The sequence below is a fragment of the Pongo abelii genome, chromosome 15, assembly GCF_028885655.2.
Source record: "Pongo abelii isolate AG06213 chromosome 15, NHGRI_mPonAbe1-v2.0_pri, whole genome shotgun sequence".
Classification (NCBI taxonomy): Eukaryota; Metazoa; Chordata; class Mammalia; order Primates; family Hominidae; genus Pongo; species Pongo abelii.
Genome location: NC_072000.2, coordinates 97,818,886 through 97,835,697, shown reverse-complemented (window position 1 = coordinate 97,835,697; position 16,812 = coordinate 97,818,886). Strand labels below are relative to the sequence as shown.

At 39.6% G+C, this 16,812-nt stretch overlaps 1 protein-coding gene across 19 annotated transcripts in view; it reads right to left on the bottom strand.

Moving 5' to 3' along the window:
* Window positions 1-16,812, bottom strand: part of UNC79 (unc-79 homolog, NALCN channel complex subunit) — a 280,888-nt gene that overhangs the window by 244,471 nt on the left and 19,605 nt on the right. For 13 of the 19 annotated variants that reach the window (XM_054530437.2, XM_054530429.2, XM_054530433.2 and 10 more), the window contains exon 1: window positions 323-12,983. The exons of 5 other annotated variants lie outside the window; for them this stretch is intronic. In XM_054530437.2, the coding sequence (XP_054386412.2) occupies window positions 323-479 (157 nt within the window). In that variant the 5' untranslated portion in view covers window positions 480-12,983. Of the gene's footprint in view, window positions 1-322; window positions 12,984-16,812 lie in introns of those variants that run through there. One more of the 19 variants, XM_054530430.2, reaches the window with a different exon arrangement.

Sequence of the window (16,812 nt, the reverse complement as noted above, 5' to 3'; positions counted from 1 at the left end):
TCAAAAAATCCTAAAATATAGGGAGTCCATTGCACAATGGCATCAATTGAAGTCAGATTATTAACTCAACATGTGATCATGAAAGTATGTTTAGTAAATGCTTTAGCTGTGAGAGTATGTTAAGAGTAGACTAACATGATGAGTGTTAAGTAAGAATACAATGATCGTGCACTAATAAAAATGTAAAAAATAAATGTCACATTTTTCTTCCAAAGAATCTCATAAATTAGGAGACTTCCTAATAGCTTTCTGAGCTTGGCTGCCCAGATCTTCTCAAGATTCAGGAGGGACTCAATAGATTTATTTACCCTCCTAGACCTACCTGGAGTCACCAGCATTGTCCACATTCCTGACCTGACCTTTGACCTGGCTGTAGTGAAGGACCCCGTTCTAGTCATTCCTCTTTGCAAATCCCAAGGAGCCATGATGATGAACGTCTCTCTGGTCTCCTCTTCCACAGAGTTCTCAACACTGTCCATTTGTCCTTTCAATCTTTAAGGGAGCCTTTTAGGTGGTATGGCTCACTGTCAGCAGTTAACAGAAGACATATCAAGTCCTGGAGAAGCAAGGCCTGCTGTTCCCAATAGCCCACAGAAATAAGCTACTGGATGCATTCTAACTCAAAATCCTTTTGATAAGTGTGGGACGTAGAAGCACAGAACGACAAAATATCAGAACTGGAAAGACCTTAGAGACCTCTTCCCATAACCACTTCCTTTTAAAGATGGGGAAAATGAGGCACATAGGTGGTCAATGGCAGAGCCAGACTAGTACTTAGATTTCCTGATCCCAATCCAGTGATCTTTCCACTATGACATACTCTAGAATATGATTCTGAAATGATGTCCACGTGAATGTGACGTCCACATGAATGTGAACGTCCACTGCTTGACATCAAAGCAATTTCCAGCAGTTACCAGGTTAATCACTGATTCTAAATCCTACATACACTGTTTATCAGATTTGCCTTTTCTCTCTTCCACTACCTGAACTATTTCCATAATATGGTTAGCATTTTCCCAAAGAAATAAGTCTAGATTGCAGATAATAATACCTTGAGTCTGTGTAACACATCAGCTCCAAAGAAAGCAACAAGTTTATAAACATCATCTCAATTAACTCCATAAATATTTGGTAGTAAATAACTTTTCTTCCTGAGTTAATAGGTGATAATTGAAAACAGTTTGATTGCATAATCTACAAAAGTCCATTTCCTTCTCAGTGTTTTTGATCTGCTATTCATTATATTTTAAAAATCATATTACAAGAAAATCCCCACGTTAATGCATAGTTCCAAGTTCCAAATATCCGAGATATATGCTAGGCCAGCACATGCTGTCTGCTCACCCACTGTCACAGTAATGAAGCATTACTGTGACTTTTCTCAAGTTTTAATATTCAGCAGGTTTCTGTAGAGTATTTCAGGAATACCATTAATCATTCCACCACCTAAGAAAAGGAGTTGATAATAGTACAGGGTATGGACAATAAGTTCAAATGAGGAAAAAACTCACAAATCCCTCAACTCAATGGCTTACTCATAATTCAAGAGCTATAAAACCATCACTACACAACGATTACAAGCATTCAAAAATGTTTATGAAATGAAAGCATGTTCTTTTTATAGCTCTTTTCATTAAAATGTAGCAATAGCTCCTTTTCACAGGTACCCAAATATGCACAGCAAAGCAGAGACAAGAGTCACTTTTTTCTTTGAGATCTTTTAATGTTACAAAAGTCATATTGCATTGTCTCTGTGTACTTACCTGTTTGTTTTTCTATACCAGCTTGTAAATTTCTTAAGGGCAGAAACTATACCTTACTCATGGCTCTATCCCAAGCCTAACACACTGTCTGGTACTTAGTAGGGACTCAATATATTCATAGGATTAAATGAACAAATGAATTAATACTTTAGTAACAGCACTTATCACTCAGGTCTTTAGGATATATAGAGAGTATACATATCTGCATATATATGCACACTATACACCTATATACCTGCATATAGACATACGATAGATTGTGGACTCTTCATCCTTAGTGCCAGACAACTAGTAGGTACTCAATAAATTGTTGATAAGTGAAGATGGAAAAAAAAAGGAAGAAAGAAGTGAGATAGAGAAAGAGGAAGAGAGTGGTGAAAAATCATGAAAGACCATTTTTAGAACAGACTGAAAAAAATGTTCAAGCAAATTTGGGCATTGGTGAATGCAACAAAATCTTAGCAGTCATAGATTTAACATCCACATTTTTAACAACTTGAGAGCAGCCAAAAAGGTCCATGACAAATAGTAATTTGTAATTGTGCCAAGGATGTGAATAAAACTCATTTATGGTTCAATTTTGTGCACGAGAGGTGGTCATTTGGCTGGTTAATAAGCCCATGTGAGCATCCAGCAGCCTCAACAAAGCAGGGTTCCTCTTTACTCCACACATATACCTGACTGCTGCTGCGGAGGCTCGAATAATTGGGCCCGATAGATATAAATGAATGATCTTCAACCTCAACTGACCCTAAGGCTACATTTCTCTAGGAAGCTCCTTCTTCTACACTCTTCAATTATAGTTATATTGTCTTCAAAACTCCCCCGGGGGCCACCCCTTTCCTTCTACTTTAAAAAGCCATCTGTTATTGACTGAATTTTGTGGCGCTTAGAATTCATACGTTGAAACCTTAACCTCAAAATGTGACTGTACCCAGAGATAAGGCCTTTAAAAGGGTGATTAAGTTAAAATGAGGCCGTTTCGGTGGTGGACCCTAATCCAATCTGACTGCTGTCCTTTTAAGAGGAGATTAGGACACATAAGAGATACCAGAAATGTGGGAACACAGAGGAAAGGCCGAATGAGGACAGAGAGAGGAGGCAGCCATCTGCAAGTCAAGGAGAGAGGCCTCAGGAGAAACCAAACCTGCCAACACCTCAATCTCAGACTTCAAGCCTCCAGAACTGTGAGAAAATACATTTCTGTTGTTTTAGCCACCCAGTCTGTGGTACTTTAATGGCAGCTGGAGCAAACTAATACACCATCATAGAGGAAATCTTTTTTTGTTTTGTTTCGTTTTGAGTCGCAGTCTCGCTCTGTCGCCCAGGCTGGAGTGCAGTGGCGCCATCTCGGCTCACTGCCAGCTCTGCTTCCCGGGTTCACGCCATTCTCCTGCCTCAGCCTCCCGAGTATCTGGGACTACAGGCGTCCGCCATCACGCCCGGCTAATTTTTTGTAATTTTAGTAGAGATGGGGTTTCACCGTGTTAGCCAGGATGGTCTCGATCTCCTGACCTCGTGATTCGCCCGCCTCTGCCTCCCAAAGTGCTGGTATTACAAGCGTGAACCACAGCGCCCGGCCCCGAGGAAATCTTATTAGTAAGAGTTAAGAATATGAACTCTGAAATCAAACAGTTCTGACTTAAGACCTTGGATCTATCTCCACTTAAGCCCAATATCCTCATCTGTAAAATGGGGATAATTATCTCAACTTCATAGGGCTAATGTGATTATTGTGCTATTGTGATTATGGTGCGAGTGGATACTTTGCACAGTGCCTGGCATACACTCCACATATATTAAATAGTAGATGTCAAAAACCTACTAGCAGCTCCTTTCCTTGTCCTGTCAAACACCAATCCCAGCACTCACTGGGGCTCTCCATCCATCAGTGTGTCTCCTATGGAATTAATCTCTCCTCCTTTGCTAAATCATTCCTACCAGGATTCAAACAAACTGTAGAATCTCCCTTGTCGAAGGGAAAGAAAAAACCTCTCTCCTGCCTTTCCATTCCCCTCCAGCGACGGTCCCCTGCCTTCAGAGCCAAGATGATGAAGAGTCGTGCACACATTCTCCTCTCTCTGTCCCTTCCTATTCCTCCTTCCACTCACTCCAGTTTGGCTCCCACATCCACCACCGCACTGAATCCATTTCCCACAATCATCTAGAGCCTCCAGATTGCCAATCCATCAGGCACTTTCTGATCACCATTTTCCTAGGCTATTCAGAGCATTCTGTACAGTCAATCCCTCTCTCCCTCCTTCTTGAAACTCTCTCCCCTTGGCGTCCCAGACCCCACATTCCCCTGGTCTTCCTCTCCTGGAATGTATCCTTCTTCAAGTGCTTTGCCACTTCCCCTTATTAGTTGATATCTAAGTGTTGGAATTCATCAGGGCTCAGTCCTAGGCTCTCTGTTCCTCTCTCTCAATATTCTCCCCACAGGCAATCCCATCCATCCACAAGAATGTCGGGGCCAACTGCTCTGAAAGGTCTGTCTCCATCCCAGGTGGGTAGCTGTTGTAAATAACAGGCCTCATCGATTCAATTTCTCCACTTGGGAATCTTATAAATATCTCAAAGAAAACATGTCCGACATTGACTCTTAGGTCTCCCTTCCCCCAAGAAAGAAACCTACTCCACCATCTGTGTAATCCACCAAGTCACTCAAGCAAAGCATTCTAAAACTCATCCTTGACAGACCCTATTCCCCGCCGTACCTCACTCCTCTAATCCAATCCATTACTAAGTCCTATTAATCACTAAGTCTTACCACTAAATCCTATAAAATACATCTCCCAACTGTCTTCTGTTCTTTATCGTCACTGTCATTACTCAGCAGCAGCATCCCCTGATCAAGTCTAACAGCCTCCTAACTTATTTTTCAGATTTCTTCTTGCCTCTCTCCACTTTCTCCTCAGAGCAGCCAAACAGATCTTTTTAAATTATAAACTGCTTCATACAGTCATAAACAGTAACCACTGCTCAAAGTCCTTCAGGGGCTGCCTGCTGTCTTCAGGACAAAATCCCAAATCCTCCTTAGTGTGGTCAAAGTCCCTGCCTATCTTCCAACCTAACGTCGTGACACAAGAGCCAGACACTGTTGTGTGTGTGTTTTGTTTTGTTTTGTTTTGTTTTGAGACAGAGTCTTGCTCTGTCGCCCAGCCTGGGGTGCAGTGGCCTGATCTCCACTCAGTGCAACCTCCACCTCCCAGGCTCACGTGATTCTCCTGCCTCAGCCCCACCAGTAGCTGGGATTACAGGTGCCGGTCACCACATCTGGCTAATTTTGTATTTTTAGTAGAGCCAGGGTTTCACCATGTTGGCCAGGCTGTTCTCGAACTCCCAGCCTCAAGTGATCCGACTGCCTCGGCCTCCCAAAGTGCTGGGATTACAGGCATGAGCCACCACACCTAGCCCGTTTTTTCCTTAACACTGTTTTTCATTTTTTTGTGTTTCTTTTCTTTTCTGGTTTTTTTTTTGTTTGTTTTTTGTTTTTTTTTTTTCGCTTGAAAACCTTTCTATGTCCTTGTCCCTCTTCCTAGAGTGCTTTCCCTCCACATTTTGTGGGACTAATTCCTACTCATACTTCAAAACTGACTTTAAGTGTCCCTTCCTCATCATGGAGGTCTTTGCAAACTTCCTTGTCCGAAATGATTCCGTGATCTCTACCTTCATTTCTTTCTGTGTAACACTCTGCAGTTTTGTCCAGAGTAGTAAGCACAATTTGTAATGATGTATTTATCTAGGTGACTGTTGACTATCTTTTCTAAGTGAACAGTGAGATTTTGTTCACCATTGTATACCCTCAGTGCCTATTAAGTACTGAATTTGCTGAGTTCCTAGTAAGGATGAAAGTAGACAAGGCAGGAAGGGAAAGAATGGCCTTTTACAGCAGTTCAACTTTGTCTATAAAAATATCCCAGAAGGCCAACTGTTAAAACTGTGATGAAAATGAAGAAAAAAAACAAAAGAGGTCTGTGCATACACAAATTTAATCTCTGTTCGATATTTTACGGTCCCTTCTATCCTCACCGTTTCTTGGGAGCTTTGCTACTTTTTGAGAGCAAAAGCCATAAAAGCAAAATTCAGTCATAGACAAAAAAGTACTCAAGAAAATTGGGATTGTATAAAACATAAGTTTTAAATCTTTCTTCTTTTAGTCTTAAGCATTTTCCTATGTCACTAAAAATTTTTAACAGAGATCCATCCCTATTTTTGAAAAATTTAATTAGCAATCCTCATTACCATAAAAGGAAAAAATTCAGGTAAGCAACATGAAGAAGATAAAAATCACCTAAAGGGCCCACTACTCAGAAACAACTGTAGTTAACATTTTGGCATGTTATCCTTCTAGAAAATTTTCTCTGCATAAATGTATATTTACCAGAATAGGATTAAACTGTGTATAGTTTTAGAATCTGTTTTCCTCACTTGCTATACACTTCTATATCATCATTTTAATGGTGTTATAATTTCCTTTATGGAAGAGAATCGTAATTTACTTTACCAATAATCTATTTGTGAGATTTTGGGGTGTTTTCCAGTATTCTATTCAATACTGCAAACAATATTCCTTTCTTTTCTTTTACTAATTTTATTTTTTGTAGAAACAGAGTCTCACTATACTGCTCAGGCTGGTCTCAAACACCTGGGCTGAAGGGATCCTTCTGCCTCGGCCTTCCAAGTGCTAGGATTATAGGAGTGAGGTGCCACGTGTGACCAGATGTGCACACATCTTTAATTATTTCCTTAGAATAAATTTTTAGTTATGGGATTGCTGAGTCATACAGAAAACACTCATTTTTAAAGCTCTTGGTAAGAATTAAGAAATTGTCCCTCAGAAAGACAGTACCTGTTTACATACCAGCAGAGTATATACATCATTAAGTGTGAATAACATCTCTTGAGCATCCACTATGCACCAGGTGCTCTATATACTTTTTTTTTTTTTTGAGAAGGAATCTTGCTCTGTTGCCCAGGCTGAAGTGCAGTGGCATGATCTCAGCTCACAGCAACCTCCACCTCCCAGATTCAAGCGATTCTCCTGCCTCAGCCTCCTGAGTAGCTGGGATCACAGGTGCACGCCACCACACCCGACTAATTTTTTTGTATTTTTAGTAGAGACAGGGTTTCACCATGTTGGTCAGGCTGGCCTCAAACTCCTGACCTCATGATCTGCCCGCCTTAGCCTCCCAAAGTGCTGGGATTACAGGCGTGAGCCACTGCGCTCGGCCTTTTTTTTTTTTTTTTTTTTTTTGAGACGGAGTCTTGGTCTGTCTCCCAGGCTGGAGTACAGTGGCTGGATCTTGGCTCACTGCAAGCTCTGCCTCCCGGGTTCACATCATTCTCCTGCCTCAGCCTCCCGAGTAGCTGGGACTATAGGCACCCGCCACCACGCCTGGCTAATTTTTTTTTTTTTTTTTTTTTTTTTTTGTATTTTTAGCAGAGACGGGGTTTCACCGTGTTAGCCAGGATGGTCTCGATCTCCTAACCTTGTGATCCGCCCGCCTTGGCCTCCCAAAGTGCTGGGATTACAGGCATGAGCCACCACGCCCGGCCCTGTATATTTATTTTTAACCCTCACAATAACTTTGCAAGGTGGTCACTATCATTACCATTAAAAGCTGAATAAACCAAAGTTCAAAAACAGTAAGTGACTTGCCCAAAGGCACAAAGCTAATAAGTATAAAACTGATAATTTAACAGGCTGCAAGCCATGCTTTTCCGCCAGACTACATTGTTCTTTAATTATTTTTACCAGTTTAATAATATTCAGTGTTACAGATTTAGCATGAAATATGGACACTTCCCCTATTCTATTGTTCGGCATTTAAGTTGTTTCCAATATTTCATTAAGTAAAACTGCAGTGAGCAGACAACATATTAGACTATTTAGAATATTAGACTAGTTATTTATTTCTTAGAAAACACAAAACAAAACGTTTACTTCACTAGTCCTGCCCTTTACTTTCTTGAAAAATCAGATCCCTTTCACCCTTCAAGGCTCATCTTAAGAGTTACATTGGCCAGATGCAGTGGCTCATGCCTGTAATCCCAGCACTTTGGGAGGCCAAGGTCAGGAGTTTGAGACCAGCCTGGCCAACATGGTGAAACCCTGTCTCTACTAAAAATATAAAAATTAGCCAGGTTTGGTGGCACCCACCTGTAATCTCAGCTCCTCTGGAGGCTGAGGCAGGAGAATTGCTTGAACCCAGGAGGCAGAGGTTGCAGTGAGCTGAGATCACGCCACGGCACTGCAGCCTTGAGTGAAGCCTTCTAATTGACTCTGGACATTATCAATAGCTCCCTTTTCTGACTACCCAGAGCATGTATTATCTGCTTCCAAAATTTTTGCACTTCATTATATAAATATTTCACTGATTATAAACTGTTCTAGATGGTTCTAAATTAGTTTCATGTTTGCAAATCCAGTTTCCCTAACAACTCTTTAAGATCCTTGGAGACAAAACCATCTTATATTACATTTGTACTCCCTTGGGACTTGTCACAATGCTAGGTACATAGCAGATGGTCAGCAGTAGCACAGTGGTTGAAATGAATTGAAAGTTTAAATGTCGATTGTCTTTAGTCCTATTAATATTCCCTAAATAACTGCTTTAAATTTCTAATATCATTTACACTAATAAGTAATTTCAAGATGAAATTTGCTTGTATAACATGCAAATAATGCAGTAGTCTTTTTCTTGATTTATTTCCTTCCATCTCTCATTCCAATGGAAACCCCCAAAATTTTATAGGTTCTTCATTATTATTTGCAGTACTCATTTTTTTGCCTGCAAATTGGCTACTCCAACTTTAGTTTTAATTACTTAGACCCCAAACATGTTGAGTCATGGTGTTATCACAACGCCCTGCAGGGATCCGTGGGAGGGAATGTGAGTTCCCGCCTACAGCTATGTGTGACTTCAAGCAAATCACTTAATATGTATAACCCTCAGGAGTTCTTATTTGTTTGTTCTGTTCTGTTTTTGCTAAATGAGAAATTAAAGTAACATTTTCCCCATTCTTTGCCAGTGCTAGTTATTAATATTGTCGATTTGATAGTATATGTCCTAATTCCATCTTAATTTTTTATTGGTTTCTTCCTGCATGACATAAAGCCTAAGATTTTATAGATGATTTTCTGTCACTGCCCCCTTTTAAGCCATTCATCTTCTTTTCATTCTAAGCTGTCATTAAGAAATGTTAGACATACATAAAGAGGATTTGGACATATTTCACAAATGTGCGTTGTTATATTCACCACAATGGTTTAAGTAAAAATTATTCCTGAAACCTTTTTATTTTTTTCTCTTGATTGGTGGATCAGTAAGGAATCAGACATCCTCCTCGATTATCTGACACTGCATATCTGTCTTTACTCACTATTTTTGTGTCCTTCATGTAGACTAGTGATCTACTTATTGGCCCTATTGGTTCTGTCTAGAAATCAACTCCAGGGTCTACCCTCTTCCCCATCCATGTTGACATCACCTTAATTCAAGCTTGTGTAATCTTTTCCCTAGATTAATTGTTGTGATGTCCAGACTGATTCCCTTTCGATCCTTTTTCCACATGACACCCAGTGTGATCTTTCTGAAATTCAAATCTTCCTCATTTTCTACTGGTTGAAATCCAAACAATTAACTTAGCATATCGAGCCCAGCATGAAGAGCTCCCTGCTCACCTGTCGGGTTTCACCTTCTGCCTCTTTTCCTTGTGTCCCACACTTCAGTCATACTGACTTGCAAAAACTCTAACTCATGATGCTGTTATTCCTCCATGTTTCTAGACACATTCTCTACTAAAGGAATGCAATCCACACTTCTTTGCCTGGCTAACTCCTAAGAATTCTTTAAAGCTTAGCTGTACCCATTTCCCCAGTAGATAACTAAACTTCCCACAAACTGCATTACATGCATCTCCTCAGCACTTTCATAGCACATGGGACTTCCTTCTATCATGGATGGCATTTATGAACGCATGCTACAATTATTAACTCAATGGCTGTCTCCTCCACTAGGCTACTAGAACCTTCAGATCAGAAACAGTCTCTTTAATTTTAGCACATCCAGCATTTAATAAGTGTCTGGTCCTAAATGTTTGTTGAATGACTGAATGAAGAAATGAAGAAATGAATGAATGAATTGCCACATGATTCTTGGTACAATGGAGCAGTTTAGAATTTATTTTCCTTTCATGGGCTAGTTTTGAATCTTGGCTATAACACTAAAGTTTCCACTACCTCCTCTTCCTACTACTCATAGGAAGGACAATTTGTATCACAAGAACTACTTGTATCACTTTCCTCCAGAATCCCCCAATTCCACCACCATCCATTTTGGGGTATGGAGCTGGTCTGGCTGAAAGCTTAAGAATGGAATAAGGATGGGATCATATCTTCAAGGATGGAGTGAGATCAAAGAATACCCATTCCAGAGTCAGAAGGCCAAACAGAGAGCCCTACTCTAAGGAACTAACTGTGTGAGAAGCCAGGCATGGCCTCATGATTATAGGATGATATGTGCCCCACTCTCACCCTGACAGCTCAGAGAACACTCAGAGCAGAGGCATATAAATATTTTTCGTTCTCTGAGTCAGTCTTGACTGAGATTAGAGCTATGTACCTCTGGGTGCAGGAAAGTGAAACACCCTTCATAGAGGAACATCCCTAAGAAGGACCTTTTGGGAAGAATAATCTTAGGAGGAGTGGTAGAAAAAATACAGAGCTTAGCACAGCTAATATTGGCCCTATTCTATTCAGAATGAGTCAGATTCCCTTCCTCTGTTGGATTAGAGCCACAGAGAAGAGGCCCTGAGGGTAGAAGGTGTCCAGGCTACCCCACCGGCAGACACTCATGATCTACCTTCAATAGTCACAATCTGTCCCCTTCCACTCTTTCTCTTTTTTTTTCTTGCTTAAGTGTTTTAAGCATATCCTATTCATCACATTATTTTACTTATCAATATTTTCATATAATTTCTCACTAATAAAGACATTAAGAATATAATCACACACTATTATCATACTCAACATTAACAAATAAGTCCTTTAATATCAGAAGCCAAACAAGATTTGAGGAGTATTTTCCAAATTCCATATGCTCCCTTCCCTCATTCCCAGATTAGCAACTATCACCTGCACTCACCAGGCTCCTAAGGAAAACCACACAAACACTGAGAATATGGGCCTTGGGGTTTCTTAGTTTCCATTTCTAGCCACATGTTCCAGCTTTTCCAAGTATTTCATCATTCACCTCATCATACATCTGTAATTCTCTGCAGCTCCTACAAGAGTCACCTGAACCCTCCTCCTTGCCTCATCTCAACAATGAGAGCTTTTCACACACACATACACACACACACACACACACACACAATCCATTTTACCGATGGGAAAAACAAAACAAAACAGAGGCACCAAGAGTCCAAGTCCAGGGTTTATTTGAATTTGGGCTCTTCTATTTACTATGAGAATGTGGATAAAGTCATGAACTTCTCTGAGTCTCAATTTCCTAATTTATAAAGTGGGGTAATCATATCTATCTCACAGAGCTGCTATAAGTACTTTAAAATATTGCATATATAAACTACCTAGCACAATGACTAGCACATAGTAGATAATAAATTACTACTATAATTAGCTATTACAGGTGAGTTTCTCTTCTTCCCCTTTCCCAGTTCAAAACTCTGTCCCTTAAAATAGCGTAACCTGTGGAGTAAAGAAGACATAAGACATACTAGTAATCTTGTGTCATCAATAAAATCAAGAATAGCCCCCTACATACACACATAGACACACGCGTGCATGCAGATGTGCGCACACACACACTCTACTGCTGCATGTGGTACTAAAATTTAGTTCTATATTCAGAGACTTATCTTATAAAGAATAAAAGACAAATGCAGCTAATAAAAAAGATATATTCAGAAATGGAGATGTGGAGAGAACAAGGCAACAATGCACTGTTTGACAACTGTAGCAGACAAGCAGAGTTCTTTGCAAATCCTTAATCAAAGAACAATCTTCTCTTTTGAGGAAGGTCATCTTCTTTAACTGAAAGCAAAACCTCATAAAAGACACAAATGAAGGGTTGTGGAAGAGGATACACAGGTAGAGAGGCTGAACAGTCCAAAGGATGTCAAATGTCACAAATGGCATTGTTAAGCTCTTCCAAATATTTGCATACTTACATACATAGTCTTCAGCCAGTTTTGGCTCCAGGTAGCAAATTTTACCTGGCACTTTCAGCAGACAGGGGAACTCAGCAAAGAACATTCTTGTTCTTTGGCAAGTGACTCTAACACTATTATCATCATTAGCATCATCAGCATCATCATCATCATCATCATCCATTACATTTGTATGGCCATTTACATTTTTCAAAGTATTCCACATGCATTATTCAATTAAATTTCTTAGCATTTAACATGTGAAAAGCAAAATGTCCAGTCTAGGGAATTTTAGACATTAGCAACAAGTTAAGCAGCAAAAGTGAAAGGAAAGATATCAGTGTTCTTATTCATTCATCAGATATTGATTAATGAGGTACTTTGATATATCAACATAAATAAGACAAAATCCTCACCTCTAGAAGGTCACAATAATCACAATAATAATTCTAAATTCTGAATGTTTACTATATGCTGGTAAACAGAAAAATAATAGTTGTATTGCTATTATTTCCACATTACCAATGAAAAAACTGAGGCTGAGAGAGGTTAAGTAACTTGCCCAAGATCACATAGGAGGTAAATGATAGAGCCATTTTCTGATATGTCAACTATAAAGAGAAACACTTGAACTAGCTGTGACCCCCACTGCACATTTTAGCACACTAATTATGTATACACACACACCCACATCTATACATACATACATAAAATCATCTAGTTAGCTTTCATACATGAATTAGTAAGATCTAACATCTGTCAATGGAAAAAAGTCTAGGCCAGATGTGATGGCTCATGCCTGTAATCCCAGCACTTTGGGAGGCTGAGCCAAGTGGATTGCTTGAGCTCAGGAGTTCAAGACTAGCCTGGGCAACATAGTGAGACCCCATCGCAACAAAATAAAATTTTTTTAATAACCAAGTGTCATGGTGATACCTGTAGTCCCAGCTACTTGGGAGACTGAGGTGGGAGGGTGGCTTGAGCCCAGAAGATTGATGCTGTGAGCCACGATGGCACCACTGCACTCCAGCTTGGGTGACAGAGCGACACCCTGACTCAAAAAAAAAAAAAAAAAAAAAAGATTTAAAAAGTCTAAACATGGAAATGCTTCATGTGTCCCAGAGATGGGACACTTGCAATAAAGAAAAGGGAAAAACAATTTATTCCCCTCAAATAATCCATTCCTCCTCAAAAAAGGAGGTTTCTGTTCCAGTTTCTATTGCACTATTGGTCAAGAGAGCTTGTACTAGAAACTTTGAAAGTCAGATTCATTTCATGATGTGATGAAGAAATTAATACAGGCAGTGAATTTTCTTCAAGTTGAATGTTGGATATGTAATAATTTGAAACAGAATATGAAAATCTATTCTATTTTGATGCAACTGGGTTAGGTTATAAAGACTTGTTTTTCAAAGTTCACTAAGCAGCTTCCTCAGATCAAGATTTTGAAATCAGAGAATCTGAGGCCAAATTTTAAGTACTTCCTACCCCACTGAAAGAGTGACTTATGAGCTTGCATTTTCTAATTGATGAGATAAGACATCTGAATACTGTGCTTATTGTACTTGAAACTGCAAGCGGGGGAGAGAAACAAGAGCATTAGTGATCTTTTCAAGAAAGTATAAATTCAGATATATGGATTTAGCAAATGAAAACTAGAAAACTGTTTAATCTCTCATTACTAAATTTCACTGAGCTCTATTTAAAAAATCATAGGTTTTTGAAGAACTGGGGAATTATTTGGTGAAAATCAAATAATTTCAGGAATATATGAAGGCTGATAACTATGAATCATTCTTTAAGTTTCTACAGCTAAGTGCAATACTCAAGACATATCTGAATTATCAACCACCTATCCAATCAATGTGGCTTAATTTCAAAACAAAATGATTGCACTGAAAATAAATTCTACTCCCTAAGAAGACACAGATAGCCCAGAATTGCCTAAACAAGAAGATGCATCACAGCCAGCACCGTCCTTAAATGTCTGGCTATGTGGAAAACCTCTGGGAATTATTTGGGATCCACTTTCCTGTGGAAGCACAATTCTCTTCCATGACAGTGCTAAAATTCAAGTTGCCATTCGTGATCAACCTGGAGTCAAAATTCAGATGTACTTTGATTCAGAACATACTACACAATTCAGAAGAATAATTCAGTCCATCACACAGCAAAATTTTCTTTAACTTGAACAAAATTGAACAACAATTAAATATAAAATTACAACTCTCTAAAGACTGCTTTTAAGACTCTTAAAACTATAACTATAATAGCATTGTTATAGTGTTTCCCGTGTGCCAGGCACTGTTCTAAGCACTTTATCCTTTCAACTCTCTAAGCCTCACAACAATTCTATGAGGTAGGTGCTATTTTATTTCCCTGCTCTTATTTTTTTACAGATGAGAATACTGAGAAAATTGTTATCAATTTAAAAAATCCGGCCTGGTGTGGCGGCTCATTCCTGCAATCCCAGCACTTTGGGAGGCTGAGGTGGGTGGGTCATCTGAGGTCAGGGGTTGAGACCAGCCTGTCCAACATGGCGAAACTCCGTCTGTACTAAAAATACAAAAATTAGCTGGGCATGGTGGTGAGCACCTGTAATCCCAGTTACTCTGGAGGTTGAGGAAGGAGAATCGCTTGAACCTGGGAGGCGGAGGTTGCTGTGAGCCGAGATTGTGCCATTGCACTCCAGCCCTCCAGCCTGGGTGACAAGAGCGAAACTCCGTCTCAAAAAAAAAAAAAAAAAATCATGCAGTCCAGGTGTAATCTGTTCTTTCACGCATTCAGTAAATGTTCATTGTAGTTAACTATGTGCCAGTTGCTGGGGATGTAATAGTGCACAAGACAGCCACAGTCCCTATGTCATGCAGCATATGAGAAAGTGTGAAAAATGAACAAAAAGACAGTAAATACTTTTTACAGGTCTAGAAAGATATTACAAGAGACTCAAATACAGACTAAAGAAGCGGTTGGGCAATGCCTTCTTGACATAGGATAGTCCAGGAAGACCTTTCAGAAGAGATAATATTTAAGTAAGACATGAAGGATGAGAAGATGCTAGGCATGGAAAAGTAAGAGAAAGGTTCTGGGTCAGGACTGCAAAGTGAAGACAATCATCTAAATCATACACAACTAAAATGTCACCAAATTACAGTAAAAGGATTTTTCAAAGACAAGAAGAAAAGGAGACAAGGCAAGAAAACACAAAGCAAGATCATTTTTGGAAGCTTGAAAGCCAATAGACAAGTAGCAGTTGACTCGGCAGACCAGAAAAAGACAAATCCCAGGCCAGCAGCAGTGCTAAGAACCAACTGATTCCAAAGCCAAGAACCAACTAGTGTGCATTTCAGGCTTCTCAAAAGGCACAGAAACGGCAGCAACAGATAGCTTTGGAACAGGAGGTAAGGGGCAGAAGAGGGTGCTAAAAAAAAATGCAGGGGATTGGCTGAAAACTGTTTAAGAGCAATTAGAACCCTAAATTTTCTCCCCCACTTCACATGCCTGAGAGAGCACCTCTCCTCAACTCAGAATATCTGAAGTTCATTGCCGGAAAACAGACACATCAGAGGGTCTCCGGAATGGCAGAGACCAAACAGAATGGAAAGCCAGGATAATCTACCTAACCAAGAGGATTTGCTGGCTATATGAAGTGTAAATGCTAATGCAGAGCGGAACCAAACCCTGCCCTCCAACCCTGGGCAGCTAGACCCTTACCCTTCAGGCTGGAGACTAGAAGCCTCTTTTTTTTTCTCCTTCCTTCTGTGAATTTGACTAAGTCAAAGAGGAAAGGTCCGAAGACAGTGACACCAGGGGTGCCCCCAGTAAATGGCCCTCTAACCTGCTCAGGTCAGCTTCTTAGTTCCAGCCCTTAATTATGAGTAGACAGGGAAGGATGGCCAATCATCTAAAGAAAGCCTCTAACTGTAAGACCAGAAGGAGAGAAAATCAACTTGGAGAGAAAGAGTCTGTAGGGAAGAGGAAAACTTTATCTTAAAAAAAAAAAAAACCTGTTATTAATATCAGAAAGATAAGATACTCTACCTATGAATAAATGCTGTTGTGCTGTTAGAAAAACAACATACAGTGAAGAAAAAAGTTTTTGTAGATCAAAAACATAATCCCAGGAATAATCAATAGAAGGTTTAGAAGATACAATTGAGAAAATTTCCCCAAAATACAGCAAAAGACAAAATAAAAGAGAAATGACAAATCCAGGATATCCAATATCAGAATATAAGGAGTTTCAGTAAAAGGCAATAGCAAAACCAAAAGAGTTAAAACCATTAACAAAATTAGTTAAGAACTTTTTAGATAATGGCGGATTAAAAGAGCCCACCACAATGAGTAAAAATAGACACATAGCAATGCACATTGTTATGAAATGTCAGAAGCTAGGGACAAAGAAAAGACTCTACATACTTCTAGAGATTTTTAAATTTTTTTATTACTTAGGAAAGATCAAGAATCAAAATGGCTTTGAAATTCTCCAAAGCAACACTGGAAACAAGATAACGATGAAGCAATGCCTTCAAAACTCTGAAAAACAATGTTCCCAAAGTAGAATTCTACATTCAGACAAACTACAAATCAAAAATAAAGGCATATTTAGACATTCACAGATGTATCCTTTCTCCTGGGAGAAGGAACACCCAGTTGTGTATCAGGCATAGAGGGCAATCAGTCAAGGTCAGAGCAATGTGGTTCCAGAGACAAATTCCTGAAAGTTGCCATCACCAAGAACCCCAGACCATGCTTTTAACCCAGTGCAGAATGCCTCGGCAAGTGTGGCCCAGATATTTGTTCTTGAGCCAATAAAGTTCCTACTCTCCTCCACAGTGGCCCCAAACAGCTAAGGACACTCGTTTTACCCCCA